The sequence below is a fragment of the Rhinolophus sinicus genome, linkage group LG13 (genome assembly GCF_036562045.2).
Source record: "Rhinolophus sinicus isolate RSC01 linkage group LG13, ASM3656204v1, whole genome shotgun sequence".
Lineage (NCBI taxonomy): Eukaryota > Metazoa > Chordata > Mammalia > Chiroptera > Rhinolophidae > Rhinolophus > Rhinolophus sinicus.
In genome coordinates, this window is record NC_133762.1 from 42,934,331 (window position 1) to 42,957,638 (window position 23,308).

General features: G+C 43.9%; 1 protein-coding gene across 6 annotated transcripts in view; it reads right to left on the bottom strand.

Annotated features, from left to right (window-relative positions):
* SLC23A2 (solute carrier family 23 member 2) overlaps positions 1–23,308 on the bottom strand; it is a 116,075-nt gene that overhangs the window by 24,485 nt on the left and 68,282 nt on the right. For 4 of the 6 annotated variants that reach the window (XM_074317751.1, XM_074317750.1, XM_074317753.1 and 1 more), the window contains 5 exons: positions 20,641–20,781; positions 18,366–18,523; positions 5,069–5,157; positions 4,013–4,083; positions 2,881–3,062 (listed from right to left, as the gene is read on the bottom strand). In XM_074317751.1, coding sequence (XP_074173852.1) covers positions 2,881–3,062; positions 4,013–4,083; positions 5,069–5,157; positions 18,366–18,523; positions 20,641–20,781 — 641 coding nt within the window. The remainder of the gene's footprint in view (positions 1–2,880; positions 3,063–4,012; positions 4,084–5,068; positions 5,158–18,365; positions 18,524–20,640; positions 20,782–23,308) is intronic. The other 2 variants (XM_074317754.1, XM_019733759.2) reach the window with 1 other exon arrangement.

Consider the following 23,308-nt stretch of genomic DNA (forward strand, 5'->3'; position numbering starts at 1 on the left):
GGAATGGTTTAATCAATTACAGACTATTTCATACTGTTTAACATTGTGCAGTTTTATAAAGACTAGATCAAAGCATTGTCTTGGAGAGGTGAGCCCAACAAAAATTGTTGGGGTGAAAAACAAATTATAAAATTATAATAGTAAAGCTGTATATGTACATGTTTGTATTTATGCATAAACAATATAAAAATATGGAAGGATAAATATTTACTTTTTACTAGTTAATCATAAGCAGATTTTTTGAGGGGTGGGATGGAGGAATGGACCACTACTCTACTTTAGATTTGTCTGTTTAGCTACTGCTGAACTTCAAATGACTGGAATTTAAATGTACCGTATTTTGCCACGTATAATGTGCACCCACGTTTTTGGCTCAAACTTTCAGGGGAAAAAAATCTTTCGTTTTAATTTTTTAATTCAAATTTTTATTTGTTTACATTCAGGTAATTGTGTTTTGTATTATAAAGGAACTTGAACATTTATTCTTTTTTTAACATATTAGGGCACAAGAAATTTTACGTAACAAATAATTACAGAACACAAGAACAGATACAATGTACAAGAAATTTTATGTACCAGTAACAAATGTAGGACATTTACGTATCATAGAAGGCCAAGAACTCTTCCTCGTTGCAAGTTCATCAGAAGTTCAACAAAACCAATTATCATATTCCAGGGTATTATTTTGCATATGCATATCATTGATTTTTAGAGCTACACTTTTAACTTACAAGCATAAATAAAAGAATTAAAAACATTTACATAGATACGGAATTAGTACTACCCACGTATAATGCACACCCTCATTTTCCCCTCATAAATTTTTTTTGGGGGAAGTGTGCACTATACATGGCAAAATACGGTATTTGGGGGTATAGATAAAATGAGACTTCTCTTGAGTGTTTGGTGATGGTATAGGAGGGCTCATGTTATACTATTTTCTCAACTTTTGAAAACAGGTTTGAAATTATCCCTAAGAAAAGTAATCAAAAAGTCAGTTTTTTCAAGAAAACCAGTTCCCATCAAAGGCCTATACATGATGTGTCAGAAATGAGAATCTGCCTCTAAATGCCACCTCTATTGGAGTGATTTAGGACCCATGTTGTACAAACTAATCCCCCACCACTACACTACTGCTTACAGAATCCCTGTGAATATGCATTTTCATAACTGGGGAGGGTAATCCTTTCTACACACTCATTGGCTGTTTGTATGTCCTTTTTTTGTTAAATGGCTGCTCATATCATATCCTTCATCCATCACTTCACTGGGACCCTCCCTCCTTTAAATTAATCAGTGAAACTATGAATCAAGGACATTGGCCTTTCTCGTGGAATTTGTTTTATTTTCCCCAAATTCATTTATAATTTAGTTTCAGTGGCTTCTGATGTGAGTTTTAAGTGTATCAGAAGTAAAATTTATCAATCTTTCTCTTTTCAATGTCTGCTTTAAGATCTTCCCTATCTCAGGATTAAATATTTATGTAGGTTTTCTTCTAGCACTTTCATGGCTTTATTTTCTACATTTCAGCCTTAATTTAACTGAAATGTAATTTGATATAAAGTAGGAATCTAACTTTTTTTCCAAATAATTATCTAATTTTTCCTACATAATTCTTCCATTTCCACTGATCTCAAATATGACTGCATCATATACGAAAATGAATTTTTTCTGGGTTCTATTTCTATCCATCCTGTTCTGCTCTACAAAAAGTAGTCCTGTCCCAGGAACACTCTATTGTTATTAAGCTCTGGAATGTATTTTAATTCTTATAAAGACAAGTCACCATTCCCTCCTTCCTGATATTTTTGGTATTGATCCATATTATTTTATTTTCCGATCTTACCCATTGATTAGCACATCCAAGAAAACTTTAAATCATACTGGTGATAATAAACATGCTTATCTTTGTTTCTGATTTCAATCGGCAGCCCTGACTTAAGTCTTTCACCATTAAGAATGAGGTATTTTAATTAAAATCTTATTCATGAAAGATCCCTAATTTATAATAATACAAGTATTATGCATAGGCTTAGTAAGTGCTGTCTGTTATTAAATAATTACAGAACATTTCACAAAGCGAAACAAAAACAACTGGAAGTCCTCTTGTGTCATTACTTGTTTTAAAAATTTTACTGGTCGGCAAATCAGTCTTGGAACCATTTCTCTATTATGTGATCAACTCTTACAGATGCTCTATAGACACACAAGAGAACGTCCATCCTGTGTGTGGGGTACAGAAGAGTCCATGGCTCTAATAATCAATCTTACATCATTATCAAAGTCTTGGATGTCTTTACTGTCATAAAGGGGTAAGTGGCATCTTTCATAGGCTTGAAGTTCTGTGCAAAAGGAGTGGCGGTAACTAGCAGGACTCTGGCCTCCTCACACACAGGTGTGCACAGCTCTGCCTGGCCTGGGAGCCATGTCTCCTTCAATGCCAACAGATCCCACTGTCAGTCTGGAAGTATTTTTGAGTCTCACCTAAAGGATTCGGCTTCCTAGTATTTCAATTCATGTGCAGGAGGGTTGGCATGGCCTCAGAGGTCAAGAGCTAATAACACCACCGTCTTATCCACTCCCAAAATTTGAAACCTTCCTCTACACATCACTGCCAGATCTGTCTTTGGCATACCTTGACTCTAAGTCACTTTCCAACCTCCAGGTCTAAAACACCCTTCAGTAATTCCCTGGCATGAAGCAAGTAAAGTTTAAACTGGCAGACCCCTCTTACTTACAAAAAAAGGAAACCAAAAACAACAAAAAAATCTACCTCCTAAGTGTATGTAAATGTTCAAAGTGTTCCAAGAGGCTGTCTCTCGATGGTGGGAATGGGGGAGATGGTTACCGTCCACAACTGAGTGGTGCCGGAATACTTACAGCATGGCGATGCCCCAGTGCTTCCCTGCTCTCTCTCCCGCTGCCTGGAAGCCAGAGAGGCCAATGAGGGCCACCGTGGGCGTAATGGTCAGGGGCCCGATGTATTTCAGCAGAGCCCCAGGCAGGCCTAGGAGGCCGATGACCACTTCTATCAGTGAGGACATGATGATAGCCCCCTGGATCTGGAACAAGCGAGGGCACAGACAGGAGAGTAAGCTGCTTATCCATCACGTACCCTAAATGCCACCTCCAACTACAACTGATAATTCTGCAAGGCATCGAGGTATTATATAACAGGCATGATACAGCTGGAAAGTTCGCGGAAACTCCAAAAGAAACCAATGGGTGTGACTGGGGCCTAAGTCTGACCTGACTGACGTAAGACTATTACAGAACTGAGCACTGGACACAAAGCCAACTGGTGTTTTCCACTGATAAATGAAACAGGAGTAACTTATGATTCATTAAGCCACACGACATTCAAAACCAGCTTCAAAGGAACACTATACTGAGGCTTCTTGACTTTAAAAAGTGAGCCGTAGCAGGACATTTAAAAGATACTGTTATTGACAAAAACTCTAAAGGAATGTTTCTATAGTGCAGAATGCTATGCTGGTTCTGAACTAATGGTGAATGATCTTATAGGTTTTGAAAGAGTTGGATAAATTGTCAGCCAGCCATTCTTCATGTCTGAGGACTCCCATGACCCATTCTGTTCAAGTGCACTGTAACTAGACAATTATCTTTAAGTCTTTCCACAAATGCAGGCAAACACTGAGGCCAGAATGAATGGTTCTGCTGCCTGTTGACAAGCCTCTGAAGCTTCTTTCAAGGGAGCCATGCCCCTTGGCTGGTTACACTGGAGGGGGTGAGTGGGCAGGTCTGTGGGGGCACCAGAGCAAAGACAGAAGGAAATAAAAGATGAGAAATAATACTGTCTGGCTGCACAAAGCATTTCTGAATGCTTTATTTTATAGTGATGTCATCTAAATTTAGTTTAACAGAAATAAAGATGTCAGTAGGTGAAAAGAAAAGGGCTTAGTGCAAGCAACTGCAAATTTTTGGGCACAACCAACACTGAAGCTGTGAAGAAACACAAAGCAGCCACAAGCAAACGACACTCATCTTTTACCTCACGTATCCGAGGATACCAGATGTGCTCTGTGTGTAACAGTTCTGTTGTTCCGTTGGCAACTGAAACATCTTGAAAACAAAAACAAAGACAAAATTTTTCTTGGAGCGACACCGATATTTCACAAAACACATTCATTTTAGTTTTAAGAAGAATTTTCTCCCTGTTTTAAGTATATTTGTGTCAATACCCATCCCTAAAATTCAACAGTACGGCTTACCATACTGAAAGGTAGATTCCCCAATGCTAATTTAACCAAATTTATTCATCGACTGAGAGCTCCCAGCTTGTCAAAAGCTGACTGAACTGGTGATGCACAATGCTAGTGCCAGCCTCACACAAAGACCAACCTTTGCAAGCAGCTAATTGAAATGCCCAATAGCAAGGCTGCCTGACTGAGGGTATAAAAACCTAGATAAAGCAGAGGGCCTTCTCCAGTCCCCAAATCAAATCAGTGGTCACAAAGTAACTCCTAGGAGCAAGAAAGGAAGTGAAGGCTGGAAAAACTTTGCTCCTAGAACCTAAAATGGAAGTTTTTTGAGTACAACGGGGTCTGGCTTTTCTCAAATCCCCTATCTTATCTTTTCCTGACCTTAAAGGGTTACTTAAGGATCTTTGCAATCACTATGGGGGTAAAGGGGATGAAAGTCATTTGCAGAAAACCAAAGCAGCCAGATCCTTAAAAAGCAGAGATGTTTCAGAGAAGGGATGCTGACGCAGCAAAGAGAGTGATTACTGGTGGTTCATAAAATCCACTGAAAGAAAGAGGCAGAAAAATAGCACAAATATTTTTCTCTTCCATTTCCATACTTATAAATTTCATTAGAGTAGAGAAATGAGGTCCCTTCTGGTCCTTACTTGCTCTGGGGTTAGGGATGAACGAGTGGATAGAGAGAGAGACAGAAACACGATCCACAGATTGGAGTGTTCTAAGCTGTTTGTTGGTTTGTGTTTTCTGTGCTTGATTCCAGAAAGGATTTAATGCTGCCAAGGGCCTCCCTTTTATCACCTGCATTAAAGGACCCCAATGACATATGTGGAAATAACTGCAATTACCTGTGGTGTTACATTTCCATTTATCTAAAGACAGGATGGCTCGAGCAGGGGCCAGAAATGCAAAAGCACTGGCCTGAAACAGGGGTAACCTAAAAGAAACGAGACCAAAACCATGATCACAGCATCAGGAACTACCGAGGTAGTTCACTATTTGACAGCTTAACAGTCTTTTCCATAGACAAACAGCACATGAGTAAATGCAGGCACACCTGGAAGAAAGAACCCCAGTCTGCAAAGATCTCTTCTGCCATGCAGCCAGGGCCACTGGCTTCTCCATCCACCCCTCCTGCTCTCCCCGAGACAGCCCCAGGGTGGGCCCTGGGGGAGCCCTGCAGTCAGCACTAGCACCCCAACACCGGCCCCTGCCATCGCCACCTTTCCCCTTGGGGTGGGGCATGTTGGCCATTTGGACATCTCTCTTTCCTGCCGAGTTTGTGAGCTCCTCATTAAACATCACTGTATGTCTTCTATTTCACCACCCTCCACCTCCTCCTCCCTTTCAAATTCTTAATGGTTATCAAACAAAAAAATTATCTTCCTGTGTGGTTCCATTTTGTAAGTCAAAAACTAAATCATAGAGGATAAGCATTAAAATCACATTAGTGATCGAGATCTAATGAGGAAAAGAAAAGCTGTAAGTTACAAATCAACATAGATACAATATTCTGCTTAATCATAAAAAAGATTCAAGTGTTCTAAACCTTATTTTTAAAGGACCCAGAAAGAATGCACTCTCCATAAAATCTCCTGCCCATATCCTCAAACTAAATGCAGATACTCTTATGTCATCATTCAATTATATTATAGATACTTCATATTAACTTTATAAACACTTGAGCTACTCAAATTCAAAAGATTTTGTCACTTTTTATTGGGTATGTACAGCATTTCAGCTACAGTTTTATTAAGGTGGCTTTATGGGCTCACACATGAGAACTTAATCACTACTTTTAACATTACTTTCAGGGTAAAATATAAAACTGGCTCTTGCTTGCTGGGCTGGGAACTCCCAGACGTCCAGCTCCTTCTTAAATTATCACCAAGCAGCCTTGTATCAGGGTCCTGGCCAGCAGGACGGGAACCCAGCTGGTTTCCCCCGAGCTGCCCGACAGTGTGTCCTGCTCTGACTGAGAGAGGAACTAGGCTGAGCGGGCAAGCAGCCACTTTACAAGTCCAGAGTCAGCATGTACCATTTTGAGGCAGATGAGGGTCAAGACCCTCTTGTTCTCCTGGCCATTTTTATCATGCAATGATATCAATTGAGTAGGCAGGACGATGACTTTAAGACATGGGAGCAGGCTGCACGGTGCACAGCAGATGCACTGCTGGCGGCCATTCACACGGGCGTGCCCTCTGCCAACCATCCATTTATAATTAATTACCTGTCGGAGGAACCTACGGCATAGTGCTGTCAAAGTGGAAGTGAAGGTCACCTGAAGTGGGCATGTGTATCAAAGGGGAAAACACTGTTTCATTTCAACACAAATTCCTTAAGCACAATTTTTCAGCTATGTACAGAAAGGGTAAAGGGAGGTCAGCATCTAGTTAGGAATGGACGCCCTCTCAAACGGTCCAAACGCCATCTATTTTACTGTTTCAAATGTCAAGCAATGCGTCCTGCGGCAATGTAATATGGGTTGCACTTAGCAAGCTCGTCCTTGGGAACGCTGCCATCAGCACTGCACTGGTGACCACTGGATGTGGGCCAGTGAAGACTACTCTGGATCCCACTCCTGGTGACATCAATTATTTCTGACCTCACTCTGAACCTGATCACAGCCTGGACACCTTTCAGGGCAAGCATTTTATGGCTTCACCACGACCAGAGGCCCTGAGAGCACTGATACACAGAAGCTCACTCGCTTTCAAGCCAGGAAGACCCTGGTTCCTTTGAAAGTGGGTGATAATAGGAAATTCCCACATGTGCTGCCCCAGGCAACGTCTCCCGTGATGACGGCTTAGATGTTCACCATTCAGCCATGTGCACTGCCTGCCACCAGCAGTCCTGGCTGGGGGACAAGCGACTGCTTTACAGTAAGCAGCAGTCAGTACCCTCGCAGTGAGGTGTGGTCTCCAGAACTGGCAGCATGAGTCAGTAGCGTTCCCTTTCTGAGGGAAAGTTGCAACAAGAGCATATGACTCCATTCAACAAGAGCTTCCCTAAAAAACAAGCAACAAAGCCAATTTTCCAAGAGAAAGACTAAGTAAGCATGACAAAGCACTTGATAGTCTCATCTCATAAAGTGGCTTTTCAGGCACTTCTCCAGCATGAAGATGCTGGCTCCTCCCTCTGCACCTGACTCACATGCGCACCCAAACTTCCGGTCCTTGGGCTCCCCGAGTAGACAGAACTGCCTGCTCCTTAATTCTGTACTGACGACTGGAAAGGAAAAAAGTGCTCTGCCCTTCTCTACACCTGTGAGCCAAATCTGGCAAACTACCTGCTTTAGTGCATCAGGTTTTCCTGGGACACAGCCACCCTCATTTATTGAGGAGGCATCTACAGCAGCTTTCGTGCTGCAAAGGGAGCGTGGAGCGGTCACAACAGTGAGCACGGAGCCTAAAATACTACTGCTTGTCCTTTTCCAGAAAAAGTTTGCCGACCTTGTGTACAAGGAAAGTTTACCTTAAATATGTGAAGAGGTGATGGGTTTTTGCAGATGAAAAGTTTTTAAAGTTAACAGTGTCACTAGATGTTCAGAGACAGTCTGAGCCTTTGTCATGATGCACTCTCATGTCAGGCTTTAGCCCCTTGACAACAAAAGAACCTAACCAGCCCCAGACAAATGCTTACTTTGTTCAAAGCCCTGCTGGAGGCACCCCATTTCCTCCTCGGTACCCAGGTGACCCCAACCCTTCCCTAGCCTGGCCTCTCACTGGCCTCTTCACAAATCTGCACTGCAGACAAAATGGTCCAGGTTCTTGCCTCTGGGCCTTTGCTCATCCCTTCTGCCATCAACCCATTTCTCATGTTCAATTTTTATTTATCATTCAAGGCATAAAGCAAATACCACCTCCTCCAGGAAATATTCCAGGATCTCCTTCTTGGGATTTATAATGTGTTTCCTCTATTACTTAGGACTTTCTGACCACGATTTCTATAAATCACCTCCAAGTTGCCAGGAAGCTGCTTCATGATTCCTTGAGAGTCACTAGTTAAAAATGGAAATTACTGCATTTCACCCAGCCCTGGTTAGTCAGAGCTGCGGGTGGAGTCCTTGAATCTGGATTTTGAACAATAACTTCTGGGTGAGGCTGAGGCACCAGACTGCAAAGGCTGACAACCCTGGGGCTAGATGAAGGGATTATTCTGGTCACTTAAGAAGCATTTCTTGAGCGTCTGCTTGACACAGACACAATTAAATAAGCAGGTATGACTATGGAAAAAACTACCCCTGGGCCTTTGAGGGGTTTCTGTTGTGTGAAGGAGAATAACCATAGCCACCATGAAGGGCGGTGAGGTGGGCGATGTAGGGTGCTGTGGGCATCTGTAGGAAAGTCACTTAAGCAGAAGGACGAAAAGCACATCACCACATATGCAAGGGGTTCCGAGTAGAAAAGCATGTGCAACATGAGAGTCAACAAATAGACCCAGGAATCCTGGAGAACCAACTGAAGAGACTTTACTGTGGGTGGCAGCACGGGGGCTGATGTGATGGTCAGAGGGGACCAGGTAGCAAACGCCCTCTTCCTGCAGGCAAGAGGAAACTATTGAAGGACCTGCTCTGAAAGGACTGCTTTGGCGGAACTGGGAAAGATGACCGTAACTCCAAAACTCTTCTCAGAAGGCATTCCGACAGGCTGTGGCTGGCTCCATTTGCGGTCTTGGTTTGGCTGACCCCACTAATCCTGCGCTGTCGGCTCAGATGACCTGCCATCCCAGGGCGGGTCTCCGTGAGGACATCTTCGTGCTGACCTGCCCAGGTGCCCGAGGGCTAGAATTGCCCTGACAACAGGAACTGGGACCGTTTCACCCATCATTGTATCTCCAACACCAACTTTTACTTAATAATTAATTGAAGGTGCTATTTACAAATACTATTTGAAATTTTATTAGACTAGAAATAAGAGGTTAATTAAGTCTTTTGGCCATGTTAATTTTAACTGCAAATTTGGGAGAGGACTTTTAGATTTAAAGCATTGGGGAGAGAGAATAAGGAGTAAAACGTGCATAAATTTTCCAGACAAAACCAGGTAATGCCCCCAGGCACCAGGGGATTGCTGTCCTCTGCTGGTACCATCAAAGAAAATGTCTTAAAAAGTTTAAAAGGCAATGGTCCTACAAGCAGCAACATGAAGGTGTGAAATGTATCTGCCCAGAAACAAGCCATTTAATGACAATAAACAAAAACAGAATTCGTCAACACAGAGTGTATACTCTTGTACCTGGCTTCCTCCACCTAGCAAGAAAATCAAGTTGGTGCAAAACCTTTCGTTGCCAAATAAACATTTGAGTCTAAACTGTAGCACAATTTAAAAACAATATCTAAGAAATGTAGAGCTGATCTGGCTCTGAGGAGCTAGTTTCATTTTTGAATTTGCTATCAGGAGTGTGTGTCCTAAGTGCTTTGGAAGAAAAGCAAAACACAATTTGTCAGAGAAAACTCTTCTCTTGATTTTTAACATTTTCCAATTGTTTACTGCATGTATATGCCAATCTGTCAGCTGAACTGTTGGAAAGTAGCTTGCAGACGTGATACACTTCACCCAGTCATTTCAGCAAGCATAAGCATTTTCTGTCCCATCATCGCCTCTCTGTATCACACCCCAGAAATGTGACACTAATTTAATAATGTAACCTAATATTCAGGCCATATTTAAATTGCCGTTTATAAAAGTGCAAATATCTGCCCCACTCCCCCCAATCTAATCAGTCCCTATGCTGTGTTTGGCTACCATGTGTCATGTTTAGAGCCAGGTTAAAAATTTTTTTTGGCAAGGAGCCTGCTGGGGTATCGTGTACATCTTACAGCATCACATCAGGACACCTGTCATCTCAGGATGTCCCCCAGACTGTGGGAATTCTTGGTTAGGGTAGTGACTGCTGGAACTCTCCATTTTAAAAGTACCTTTACCCTTTTGTAATTAATAATCTGTAGGGTGAGTTCTTAGACTGTGCAATTATTATATCCCACTAGCTTATTAACATTCTTGCATAGTGGGCTTAAAAATTCTGAGTTTCTAATTTTATCATTCCTTTTGTAAAAAACAGCTTTCCTCTTTGTCCCAACTCTATCTCCTTCTTTTTCTCTTTGGAAATTCACTGTAGATGCATGAATTCCTTCTTAGCTATTTCTATAATTCACTTCCATGACTATCCCTTTCAATAATTAAATTGTCCCAAACTCGCCCAGAGCTGCTCAGTCAAGTAGGTTCCCATTCTTTTTGACATTAACTGCCCCCACGTCTCCTCACTTTTTTGAGCAGTTCCTTGCTTTCCGACACAAGATGTTCCCAGCTCAACTTGTACTTTTCTCAGCTCCGGCCCTGGCGTCAACCACTTCTCTAAGGAGCCCTGGTTCATTCTGATGGAAAATGGTATTTCTAAACCGAAATCTGAGCACCGGGGGGAGTCACTGTTCCTGGGTGTCATTCAGCGACTAGAGGTAAAATTTTTTTTTAAATTATTAGTATATTTTAATCACGGGTCCTAATGATACCTCCAGTTCAACCCAACACCACTGGATTACCTTCTTTCCAGATTCGTATCTCTCCTCCTGCACTGAGCATCCCGATTTCTCACACCCCAATGTCCTCATTCAGTTCTCCTATCCTATGTCATCATATAACACGTCCCAGGATTATACCAATATCACTATTAACTAGACTACTAAGTGTAAGGTTTCTATTTTTTGTCCTTAGAAAATATTCCATTCACGGTGTGCAAAGTACTATCTTAGGAAGTCTGGGAATTCCTTCCTCTGTGTGGTTAGCAATTTGACGTACAGTTAGGTTCACTTGTTTCTGTGCATATATATTCAATTTTAGGGTTTGCTTTTTGTTCATCCTTTTAGATTTTATGTTTTGAATATGTTGAACATGTGTACAGTTTAAAAATCAAACCATATAAAGAGATATACCAGGAAAGTCTCACTCCCATACAGGTATCCTCCAAACCACTCCCACTTACCCACTATAGGTAACCATTTTTATTAATTCCTCCCTTATCCTTGTTATTTCTTCTTTCTTACCAAATGTGCGCACGCACGCACGCACGCGCACACACACACACATTTTTTGCCATTTGTTTTTTTCAATATATCCTGAAACTCATTCTACACCAGTTCACAGATTTTTCTCCTTCTTTCTTAGGGCTACATAGGACTCCAATGTATGAAGTACCATGGCAGCCAGTCTCTTATAGATGGGCATTTAGGCTGTTAATATTTTGCAATTACAAGTTACACAGCATTATTTTGCATTTGTGAGCACGTATCTTCAGGGTAAATTTCTACTAGAAGTGAGGTTGCTGGATCAAATAGTAAATGCATATGCAGTCTAGACATTGTAAAATCCCTCTTCATAGGGGTTGAACTATTTTTGCTCCCAACAGCAATGCATAGGAAAGCCTGTTCTCCCACAGCCTTGCCAACAGAATGACTTGTCAAGATTTTATTTTCTGTCAATCTGACAAAGGTGAGAATATCTCAGGGTGGCTTTCATTTGTGTTTCTCTTATTGTAAGTCAATTTGATGATCCTTTTACATGGTGAAGAGCCATTGCATAACTTTTTTGTGAACTGTCTATGTCTTTTGCTCTTTTTTCTATATGATTTTTGATATTTTTCACTTCGACTTTTAAGAGTTCTTTCTATATTAGAGATATTACATTTTACTTGTGATATGATAAAAATACTTTCTCCAGTTTGTCATTTTTATTTATCGTGTATTTTTATAATGCAAATGTTTCAAAAAAATGCTTTTATATCTGCCATCAAATTTATCATCCTTTGATTGTTCCTGGAGTTTGAGTCCTAGTTCAAAAGTTTAAAAACCCACTTCTACATTAAAAAGAGAATTTACTGTTATTTCACGCTAATAATTATATAGTTTCATGACTCTTGCATTTGGATCTCTAATCCATTTTGAGTTGATTCAAAGAAAACTTAACTAAACGCAACTGTAACCTTTGTCTTCAAGTTCATGTTATTCTGGCTTTACAGATAAATACTAAAAATTACATGAACTATTTTAATTAGTACTTTAAATGAGAGAGATTCCTTGAGAATCTCAGTAGGAAGCAGCTGACAGGCGCCTCTCCCCTCCCAAGCCACACAGCAGGAGGCTTTGTCGAGACAGAGCCCAGGAATTCCAGAGGGCTAGCTGGATATGATTTTGATAACCTCCTTTTCAAACATGATGATACTATCAACTGTTTCAGGTCAAGGGCTATTAGCCTAAAATACTTTTATTACTTCAAGATCTAGCCAGTCACAGAGACGCATGAAGGAATTCCTTGGGGTGTGGCAGTGTCCTGTTGGTTGTAGTTATGTGACATGGGTAAAAACTCATAACTGTACATGTAAAAAAGATAAACTTTACTATATGTCAATTACCCCTCAGTAGATATGCTTTAAATTATGCCTATAAAGTATCTTTCTGAGAGTGGAAATGGGGGAAGGATGACAGCATATACCTTAAAATACTAGCGTTATATTGAATAGCTAATACAAAACACAACATTTAAAAAGGGAAGCGCTTCCCTCCTGATACTTAGTGAGAAGCTCTGACCTTCAGGCCATGGAATGCTGCTCTAGCCCACACAGCTTCGCCACGGAACCACCTGCCTGAAAAGGAAGGAGAAGGGGGAGACACAGTGGGGCATGAAGAGGAGGAGGAATTCAGAGCGCGGGCAGGGGCAAGGCAAGCGGGACGGGCCGGTCAGAGAGAGAAGAAAAGACTGTGGAGAACTACATTCATGAACCCCACGTATACTAAGAGGGGCTGTCAGTCTCCTAGTTCCCGGGAACCTCAGAAACATGAATAGAAACGGTGTGTTAACCGAAGCGGGAAACCACCCAGAAAAGCACACCTGACGGCAGGGTGGCAGGGTGGCCGTGGTGAGCACCCGACGGCCCGCTGTGTCCATCAGGCCCGGCTCCACCGGCATCCCAGCCGGTGTCCCCGCCCACGGCACTCCTCTGCCTCCCCTGTGCCTACCTGCCTCCTTCCCTGCCGGAAGGCCCACTACAATAACACCAACAGGCGAGTGTAGACAGGTGCCGAGGATTAGCTCATTTGATGCTCACACTTTTATTACTAATACCACCATTTTACAGACGAGGGAAGGGGGCTTTGAGAGATAAGGCTGCCTGCCTACAGTCACATGAAAATGGAACGAGAGCCATGCGCCCTGTAAATTCAAAGCTTCCCAATGCAACTGGTTAGGGGAGCGAGGCAAAGCTCCTCCCTCCTCCAAGGTCATTACCTCCAGGTTCTCACTAACCGCCATTTCTTTAATAGCCTATCTAAAACATTTTGAGTTAAATGCACAGCAATTTTTATTATTTGGTGGGAAAAACCCACAACTTGATACCACGTGCCTGACTGACATCAAAGAATGTGAAGTCACCTACGTAGAAATTTTGGCAAAGTTCACCCTCAATCAACCACGCCTATGGCCCCACCTCCTAGTTTACAACAAATAAGGGGGGACTATGGAACAAATCAAATAACACCAGGAAGACACAATCAGACAAATTCAGATCATGGGACACTTGATGAGACAACTGGCCTGGATTCTTTCAAAGAGGGGTGATAATGGAGGGAAAAGGTGGAAACCATTTATTATTGAGACCGGAGCGACACAACAAACAAATGCACCCCATGAACTTGAATGGATCCTGGTTCCAGAAAGTGGAGGGAACAGCCATAAAAGATATTTTAGGGACACCTTGGGAAATTAAATACAGACTGTGTATTAGATGACGTGGTAGAATGATTGTTGTAATGGTTACACAGAAGACCCTCCTTCCTAGGGGAGTATTTAGGGGTAAGCCAGCATGCTGTCTGCAACTTTACTTTCAAGGCGGTCCAAAAAAATGATGTACATACACCCCACATAAATACATATAGAGAGAGAGAATGTGGGGGGAAACCCAGACTCCCTACCTCCATCCCTCCAGTCCTCTAAGTTTTACCAATAGTTCAAAGCACCAAACCTGAGACCTTGGCGAATCCTAGAGCTGCCCCTGTACTCAGTGAGCACATAATATGTACCGGGCCCCCAGAACCCAAGGAGATGCAAGACAGGGGTGGGCTCTCTCCTTGAGGCAGACGACTGTTACAGACAGGTTGCTCCACTGGCTACAATGACTCTTTTGTCCCAAATCCTACCTTTCTCAGCAAAGGAAGGTTCTGCGTGTGGACAGCAGGCGTGAGATGGCCTGGAGAGGCTACTCTGGGAGGGGCCACCCCCCCCTGCAGCCTTTTCTTCTGCTGGAGAGCTCAGAGTGATGTCTCCAGAGGCACCTGGAGCAAAAGGCTGGGAGTGTCCCCCCCAAAAAAAAAACACAACACCTGCCCCTCAAGGAAGGTTGGGGAAGGTCAGCATGGCAGGTGAAGGGCAGGATCTGGGAAGGCCCTGCTTCACCCCCAGCTCTGCAGTGACACCCAGGGACAGAGACCCAGGAAGCTGGGAGCTGCTACCAAGGCATGGTCTCTGTTGGGAAAGGGCAGCCAAGGAGAGGCATCAGCGGAGTCCTCTCTGAGCCCTCCCGGGGCCGAGGAGGCGAGGCTACTGCAGGCTGCCAAATACCCTGCCCTGATCTCTCGGGATTTTCAAGGCTTAGGACTAATTCTTGGAACAAGCCCGCGGGGTGGCTGGGATTGACATCACAAATCAACCAGAACCATGAATTGCTGAATCCTCATTCAAGGGAGCTCAATGAAGACCTAGTTGAAAGCAAAGTGCAAGAGATCGAGATCAAGGGACAGGATGAAACGGCGAGGTGGCGGGGAGGAGGAGGAAAAGGCGGGACACGGGGAAGGTGGAAGAAGCAGGCCTGGCAGAAGTCATCTGCCCCCTGCAGGCGGAGGCTCTGGGCAGCACTAAAGCCATGCAGGTCACACAGCTGGGGCTGAGACTCACCACCTCCATTTCAAAACAGTCATGGTCCCCAAAGGAAAGGAATCACTTTCATGCCAAGGGAGAAGGAAGGAGGGTCAATAGCCTGTGCTGCACTAGACACACTCCGTGTGGCCTCAGCCCAGCCCGTAGGAAACATGTCCCCAAAGGAGTGTTTGTGACGTGGTGACATCTTACAGCTGGCAGTCTGAGCTTGCACTCAGGTTTGCAGAGGCATACATCTGTGTCCCCTCCACTGTTTTCCTATCAATTTTGGTTATTTTTCTGGAGAGGAACAGGTGTCCAGGAACTGCACGCCCCTCTCCACCAGGCTGCCCACAGGGAATGAGGAGGAGGAAAGCCCTGGCCACAGCGCACCGGTCGGGACGCGTACACTTTCTTCCTTCCTCTGCTCAAGACCTGCAGGTGTCTTAATTTCCTCAAAATAAAGGGCCCACTCTTCACAAGCACGGACCACAGTTGGGTTTTAGGTCCCGGGCACCCACTAAATCCAGTACGACGGAGCATCAGGTACTTGGCAGGTAAATACACAAAGAAGTGAACAGAACTCACATGCAACACCATAAACCACCCCGCGCTGGAGAAGTCTGAAAATCTGTCTTAGAAATCATGGAAGCTGACCATTAAACCTTTTTCTTCTGCTGCACTAAGCCTAAGGAAATGAGTGCTGAACTACCCCCCAAATACCCACAAAACCAACCAACAGAAATGCACAGGCGATCTGCAATCCTATGGCTGTGACGCTGGGAATAAACCCCACTCTTGGCTACAGTGACACTTCCCTCCAGCACTGTCCCATCCTCTATCCCCTCTGCCCCAATTGCTTTGTCTGTTTATTTGATCCTGTGGTGACTGGGAAATAAATAAATACGTAAGTCTGTTGAAATGATCATTCACAGACTGTGATGAGGGTCTATGTTAGCATTTATCAAAACCAGAACACTTTTCTTACTATTCATACACTGTAACTTCCCAAATGTATTTTAGGAAGTTTGCAATAATCTACAAAATCGCAATAGGTCCATTAAAATAATGGCAAAATGTCATCCCCAGGATACCTTACAAAGAGCCTCCTCTCACTGTCACAAAAGGAAAAAGAACCGCAGAGGTCATCTGTCCAAGGTCATAGAGTTGTGCAGGTCCCTCTAATGTCTCATGTTTGCTTGTTCCACTTCCCCAGGTATGAAGGACAAGAAATCATCCTTGGCCACACACTGTACGCCATTGCTTTACCCTGGCAATGGTAGGTTCTGTCTGCCCATGGGATTACAGTTTATCATTAAAATAGCCAACAGCTTGATTTACCCAGCACTGGCAATGTGGCTGCCTATGGCTGACCTTGGCACGAGACCAGGGCACAGGGGCACACAATGCATATTTTACCATAAGAAAGGCATCTTTGTTCCCTCTTGAGATAAACCAACAATTCTTAACTATAAGCACTGCCCAAAATTACCTATAGTTTGTGCTACAAGTTCCTTGATGAGTCAGCTGTTTAGGAAAAATAGAAAAATAGACATTTCCCCAGAGAATCAGTGTCCTATGTACAAGGTAAGGTAAGGCTCCTGAGTCAGCCAACAAAAGATTTTTTTAGTCCACTCTGGACTTGAAATATGGAATTTTGAATGCAGTATCAACAGAATGAAAGATGCTGCCAGCCAAATTTAACCACCTGGCTCTAATAAAATGAATCGAGTCATCCTTGGAATGGCCAGAACACATCTCCTTCCCCCAGCAGGTCAATGGTACCCCTGACCCTCCCCTCAGAGGACCCCCAAGGAGACGCTCCCTCTGAGTAAGGGACCTGCTAAGTGTGGTAGCTGCAGGAGGTTCTGAGACCTCCAAGAGCTGGCCATCCCCACAGCCGTGAGTCCACAAGACTCCCTTCCATCAGCAGACCTGCACGGCAGCTGCCATTTCCCTTCCCAGGGCACTGCCTGTGGAGCAGCCAGAACACCCTAACACTGCTCACGGTTCTCCCCATATTCTCCCGCCCCCCAAGTAAGGACAGGCCTCTCGAGGTCCTGGAGGATCCTGACTCATCAGAACACAGCCCGTGACTCCAAAGCCGTCTTCTGTACTAGCTCCTTATTCCCCCAGCAGGAAAGGCAAAGCCCTTCCTCAGACTGTCTCCAACAGAGCAAGTGACAGAAGCATAAGCTTCCTCTGCTGCGCTTCCCTTGAAGACATTCCCATCCCCTCAGGCTCCACCCTATGAGCAGAGCCCCGGGCTAAGGAAGAGGCTGCAGTGTGAAGAGGGCGGAAGAGGGAACAGGAGAGGACAAAGCAAGCCTGCAGGAGGAGGCAGGAAAGAACCGATTCTCTTCCTTCCTCTGCCAGCTCCATACCCGTTTAGGCTGGGGGCAGGGATGCAAAGGTGAACCAGCCAGAGCCCTGGTACCAAACAGGGGAGCACAACCCAGTGGGACAAGACACAAATACAAAAAAGGACATAGTGGAAGAAGAGCCACATTAGAAGAACGGACACAAGATGCATGTGTGGGAACTCAGAGGGGAGAACAAAGGAGGCTTGGGGGCGTCAGGGATGCTTCACAGAGTGGGAGGGACAAGCCAGACCGGAAAGATGAGCAGGGTGCACCAGTAGCTGGGGAGCATAAGCACAGGAGGATGAAACAGCAGGGCGGCCGGGGAGGGAGCTCACCCCAGGGTGAGTGCAGGGAAGGGGACAGCAGGGATCAGACACGCTGGAAAGGTGGGGCAGGGTGGGGACACAGAGAAAGGGAGAAGACTAAAGGGTGGATTTATCCCGTTTTTTTTTAACAGGGGAGGGACTACAGCCTGGCAGCACTGAGGAAGATGCAAATGTTGGAAAAATGGCACAGGGGGCGCGAGCACAGAGTGGGGCAAGGAAAGTAGCCCTGGAGGCAGGGAGACCAACTGGGAAGCTAGTGGAACAGTCCAGGCCTGAAGTAAGGAAATGGGGGCGGGAGGGGGTATTGGAGAGAGAGCTTGCCCTGCCAGCGGCTGGGATAGAAGCTGAGAATGAGTCTGAGTTTCCAGCTTGCACAACTGGGTGGGAAGTGGTGCCATCCACCAAGAAAAGAAACACGGTGGGGGTTGGGGGTGGGGAAGGCTCAGTAGGAAACCCTCCTGCCACTCCAGTTAGTCCTTCTAAGCAGCCCTAGGTGAATGGCGTTGCTTATATGCCTTCCAGGAGCTTCAGCATCCCAATTTAGCAACCCAATCTCACCTGCATCCAAATGTTGTCTGCAGCAAAGTTGTGATTCCCACGCAGAAGAAAATGGTCCCAATGAGCTGGCTGGTGGCCCACTGGTCGTACCCCACACACATGGCATCGGCCAGCAGAAAGGGCACTGCAATCGTGCCACTGAAGCACGTCAGGTAATGCTGTGGGTGACAAAGAGACAGAGGGGAAAGGGTAAACCCTTCCTCGTCCTTTTTCTTATTTCATTCTAACTCCCTCCTCCATTGTTTTTAAAAAATAGCCCACACGAAAAAACTCTGGTTTTTTTAAGTGCACACTTACATGCCAAATCATATTTCTTTTTCAGCATCTCTCCTATTACATTTCCTTGTCTTACTCCTCACTCGTATTATTACTTACTACTCACATGAGTCTAGGACAGCATAAAAGAAATACTCAATACAAGCACTGGTGATATTTTACTTACACAACTCTTACTGGGATTATTTGCTTTTTTTCCAAATGTTTTTCAGTATCAATTGCTAAAATTATAGGTCTTTCTCCCCTGACCTGTTAACATGAATTGTTTTGCACTGAATCAGTCTTGACAAAAACTCTTGCTGTATCTTTCTTCTGGGATTTGACTTGCCCATACTTAATGTAAGATTTTACCTCTGTATTCTTGAGAAAATTAGTCGGTTTGTGTGGGTTTTTTGTTTTTTTAATTCTCTCAGGTCTGGGGATTAAAGTTACACAAGCTTCATTAAACAGGGTATTTTCCATCTTTTTCTATGGCCTGGCATTGTTTCACAACAATCAGGGAAGGGTTTTGGGAATATGGGAGCTGTGGCAATGCTCCAGGAAAGCCAATCCCACTCTTCCTTTGGGGACCCCACCTCCACTCCTGCGGCTCTGGCAGAACATTCCCAGAACCACTGTTCACTTCCCTTCCTCCCACAGGCCTGCTTATTCAGTTCCTACTTCTACTCTGCAAACTGTAATTTTCTGCCCAGTAGTTCCCCATCTCTGCTCCTGTTTGCCACAATGTATTGCTTGCAGCCCATAAAGCCCAACTACATAACACTAATAGGTGTTTCATGCAGGAAACAGGACATTCCCATCCAGGACTTCTCAGAGCTGCTCACAAGCTTAAGAACACTGTATCGCCCAGACGGGCATGATCCATGCAGGGTTTCCCAATCCCATTTGACTAAGGGTGATTTCTTCTAGAAACATCTATAATATCATGTTTCAAAAAGCAGGTTTCCTGAATCTGGCTCGGGATGCTCAACCCAAGGCCAATTATCCACCAAGACCACTCAGCTCCTTTGGTCACAACCCCTCCTTTATTAGGCACCTTTCAGGGTAGGTTACCCAATTATCTGATACCTAAGGGTGGTTAGGGGCTAGAAACTAGACCAAAGCATCAGCTGTCAACAGGTACAGCCTCACCTGCAAGTGAATAAACCCATTTGGGCAATAAGACGGACTTTCTCAGCATCTGAAATACCCCTGATTGAACTGCTCAAACTTGAGAAAAGAAGAATGGCAAGTCAGACCTCTGAACAGTCATGGCTGAAACCCCCAAGGCACTCACAGGCCGGGGTGTGCATCCTGGAAAAGAGCTTCCCGTCTCGTGCCCTTACTCCCTACAGCCCCACTTCAATCTGTAAGTGGGAAAAGGGTGCCGGGAGATGGGAGAAAGTTCTGAAGACAAGGAGTCCTACACAGGCTTGTGTCACCTGTGTCACTTCCCACCCCATCCCCAGCCCATTCCCCTTCTGCTCCCCTGGCAGCTTCCCTACTCTATTCCCGCTGGAAACTGCATCAGCCAAGCAGCTGCTACCACAGCAAAGGTTGCCTTCCTTTAAAAATAAGACTGCACCCTCCCATTTATGCCTAGCCAACAGGGCACTTCTCAGTGTCACCCACAGTCCATGACAGACTTGACCATAATTGTGGATTGGTTAACTATGCCAGGAATGAGAGATGAAATGAACTCTTCTTTTCTCTACTCTTCTACTTTTCTCCTCCCTCTATTCTTCCTTTCTGTATCTCTATGATCTTTTTGTCCTTCCTTTCATGTCATTTCTCTTCCTTAATCCCCGAACATTCTCCTTCTTTCATTCCCTGGTTAACCTATTCCTCCTATTTCTTCCTTTCACTATTAAGAAATTGATGTGAATTCGCATTCATCATCCTTAAAAGAATTACTTTATAATAAAGTTGTCAATATATAAAAATCAAAATGGAATTAAAAACAAAACTCTGGACAATTCAAGTATCTGTCGGTGGTTACATCCTAAGGGAACCGTCTTACCTGTAGCCCCAGAAATATGCACAGGTACCAGGGAGGAACATCTTCTATGGTGTAAATCATGTCCGATCTCTGGGGGTCTAGACTGCCGGTGCTATCCAAGGTCTCGGCCAGAGAGCTCTGTGAGCGAGAGGGACAAAGGAGCTGTTTAATAAAAGCAAGGACTAAAGTTAGCTCAGCTAAATACAGGTCGCTGCTACTAAAGAAACAACTTTATAAGGTGGATGCCACTCTCCCATAAAATTAAGCCTTGGCTACCGCAGATGCAATGCTCAAGCACACTCACTCAGTGGGACACTCAGCCTTCAGAGTGTGGGGATTCAGTGTCCGTTGCCATCGACTCATCCCCAAGAGCACCCAGCTTGCTCAGAGCTTCTCCCGCGAGGAGGGGATGTGGTCCCAGGTTGAGACCACAAAGTGATACCTTGGCATGAGCAGTCCTTGGGTGGTGCCCCGAATGAAGATGCAATATAAAATGCTAACCACTTTCAAACAGAAAGCATTAATCTGCCCTACCTAACCCATCCCATCCCTGCAAGGAGAGAGATCTTTGTGCCTAGACGCTGAGTGAAAAGAACACAATTCAAAAGTATACAGATATGTGACTCAAATTTTATTTTTAAAAAAACAGACTAAAAATGTATTTATAGTTTAGTGGGCAATTTTATTTTCTTCTTGTCCTCTGCCATTACTAAAATTTTTGTAAATCTTAAGTGTTGCATGCTTTTTAAGTAAAAAATCTTCACCAAGACCAGACACTTTAAGGTTATAGTCTAGATATTCCCGGTCAGCTTCAGCATCGCTTCTGAACTCGCCCAGTACTGAACCAAACAGAAAACTCAAAGTAACTTCGCGTTCCCCAATGTAGCCTCAAAACTGCTCTGGATTCTAAAACCCTATGAACAATTTCTTGAAATCTGAGATGTGTGTTTTAAAAAAAGTCTTTTATAACCTGTCAAAGTGCCTACCAGAGAACAAAATTAAAACATGTTTCACACACAAAAAAAATGTTAACGACAACATTCTGACCCACGACCATAGTGCCCTGTCATCTGATGGATTTGGTCCACAGAAAGACGCTGACTCCATGTGTTTATCACTCAATTTTCCATGCACAGGGCAACAGGGATTTTCAAGGGTCAAATACCCTTGAACAAAAGAAGTGACGCAAATTCAGGCTCAACTTCTAAAGCCTAAAGGTAAATGTCAGATGTAAGTTGATATATTTGATCTAATCCAAATGGGACTTGAAAAGGACCTTTCTGAGAGAACTTTTTCTTCCATTTAAACAATGGATATTGGCAGATTTGCACTGTTGAATGGGTTGAAATGGATTGTGTCTTTTAAAAATGTGTTGGTAGGAGTGGTAGAGAAAGTACAACGTGGGTGAGGAATTTGGTATGTGGTGACGCACAGTAAAGAATTAACTCAGCAGCTCTGGGATGTCCAAACCCTGTACATTTCAGAGATAGGTTTGGCCCTTGCCTGGGAGGTAACCTCTGAGTTCTTGGACCATCCTGCCTATTAGGCTGTATTATTTTACCTGAAGCTTTGGACTGCCCCAAATAGTTTATACCAATGACATGATCTACGGTGGGGGCCTTGGGCGACATGGTATCAGTCTGACCTCTGGTGCGGCTGGCCACTAAGGTCAGCCACACAGTGGTCAGTCATACTTACATGACTGATCCCCCAATAAGTAAAACCCTCGACACCAGGGCTCCAGTGAAATTCTCTGGTTGGCAACACTCCTGGAGAGCTGTCACACACTATCTTTGGGAAAATGAGGTGCTGCCCGCACGACTCCACTGGAAGAGGGCAACTGCAAGTTTGTGCTGGTGTCTATCGGACCCTTCCCCACATGACTTCTTCCACTGATGTTGATCTGTAGCCTCTCTCTGAAATAAGCTATAACTATGAGTATAAGAACTTTTCTGAATTCTTTGAGTCCTAACGAATCACTGAACCTGATTCAGTAACCTCCAACTCAGGTCTTGGGAATCCCTAAACTCAGCTGACCATTCTGCTGACACAATGCAACCAACTATGGATATTAGAGGACTTACTAATACAAAGGACAATTTAACACCATCACATTATCTACAGTCGCAGAAGTGGGGAGTGTTACTGCTCACAAAGTAACAAAGAGAAATACCTAAAAGTAAAGTATAGTAACACTACAATTAACAGATTAGTATAATCTGTTACAATAATATTGTTAGCAATATTATTCTAATGACTCCAAAACTACTAGTTTTAACTACTATTTTGATTAACAGAAATGAACAGATTGATCTGTCCTCTTTCCAGCCTGGCATGCTAAGATTAAGACAGGTACACATATATACGTTCTCTCTCTCTCTCTCTCTCTCTCTCTCTCTGTTTTCTCAGTAATGAGGTGGTTCTACAACACAGAAATGGAACTAATGTAAATGTTCATAGGCGGTATTAAGAGGACATTGAATAGGGAACCGTGTGGTCAAGGGCATCAATCAACCCTGTCACACAAATGTTGCACTGCCCCTCGAGACAGAAGGAGCGTGGCCATTGGAACTATGGTACCACATTCAGTTATCACTGCATGAACAATATGAATCATTTTTAAAAATTGCAAAAACAATAACCTCCAACAGCAAGGTTTCTTTAAAAGATGACTCCATCAATAGTTTAA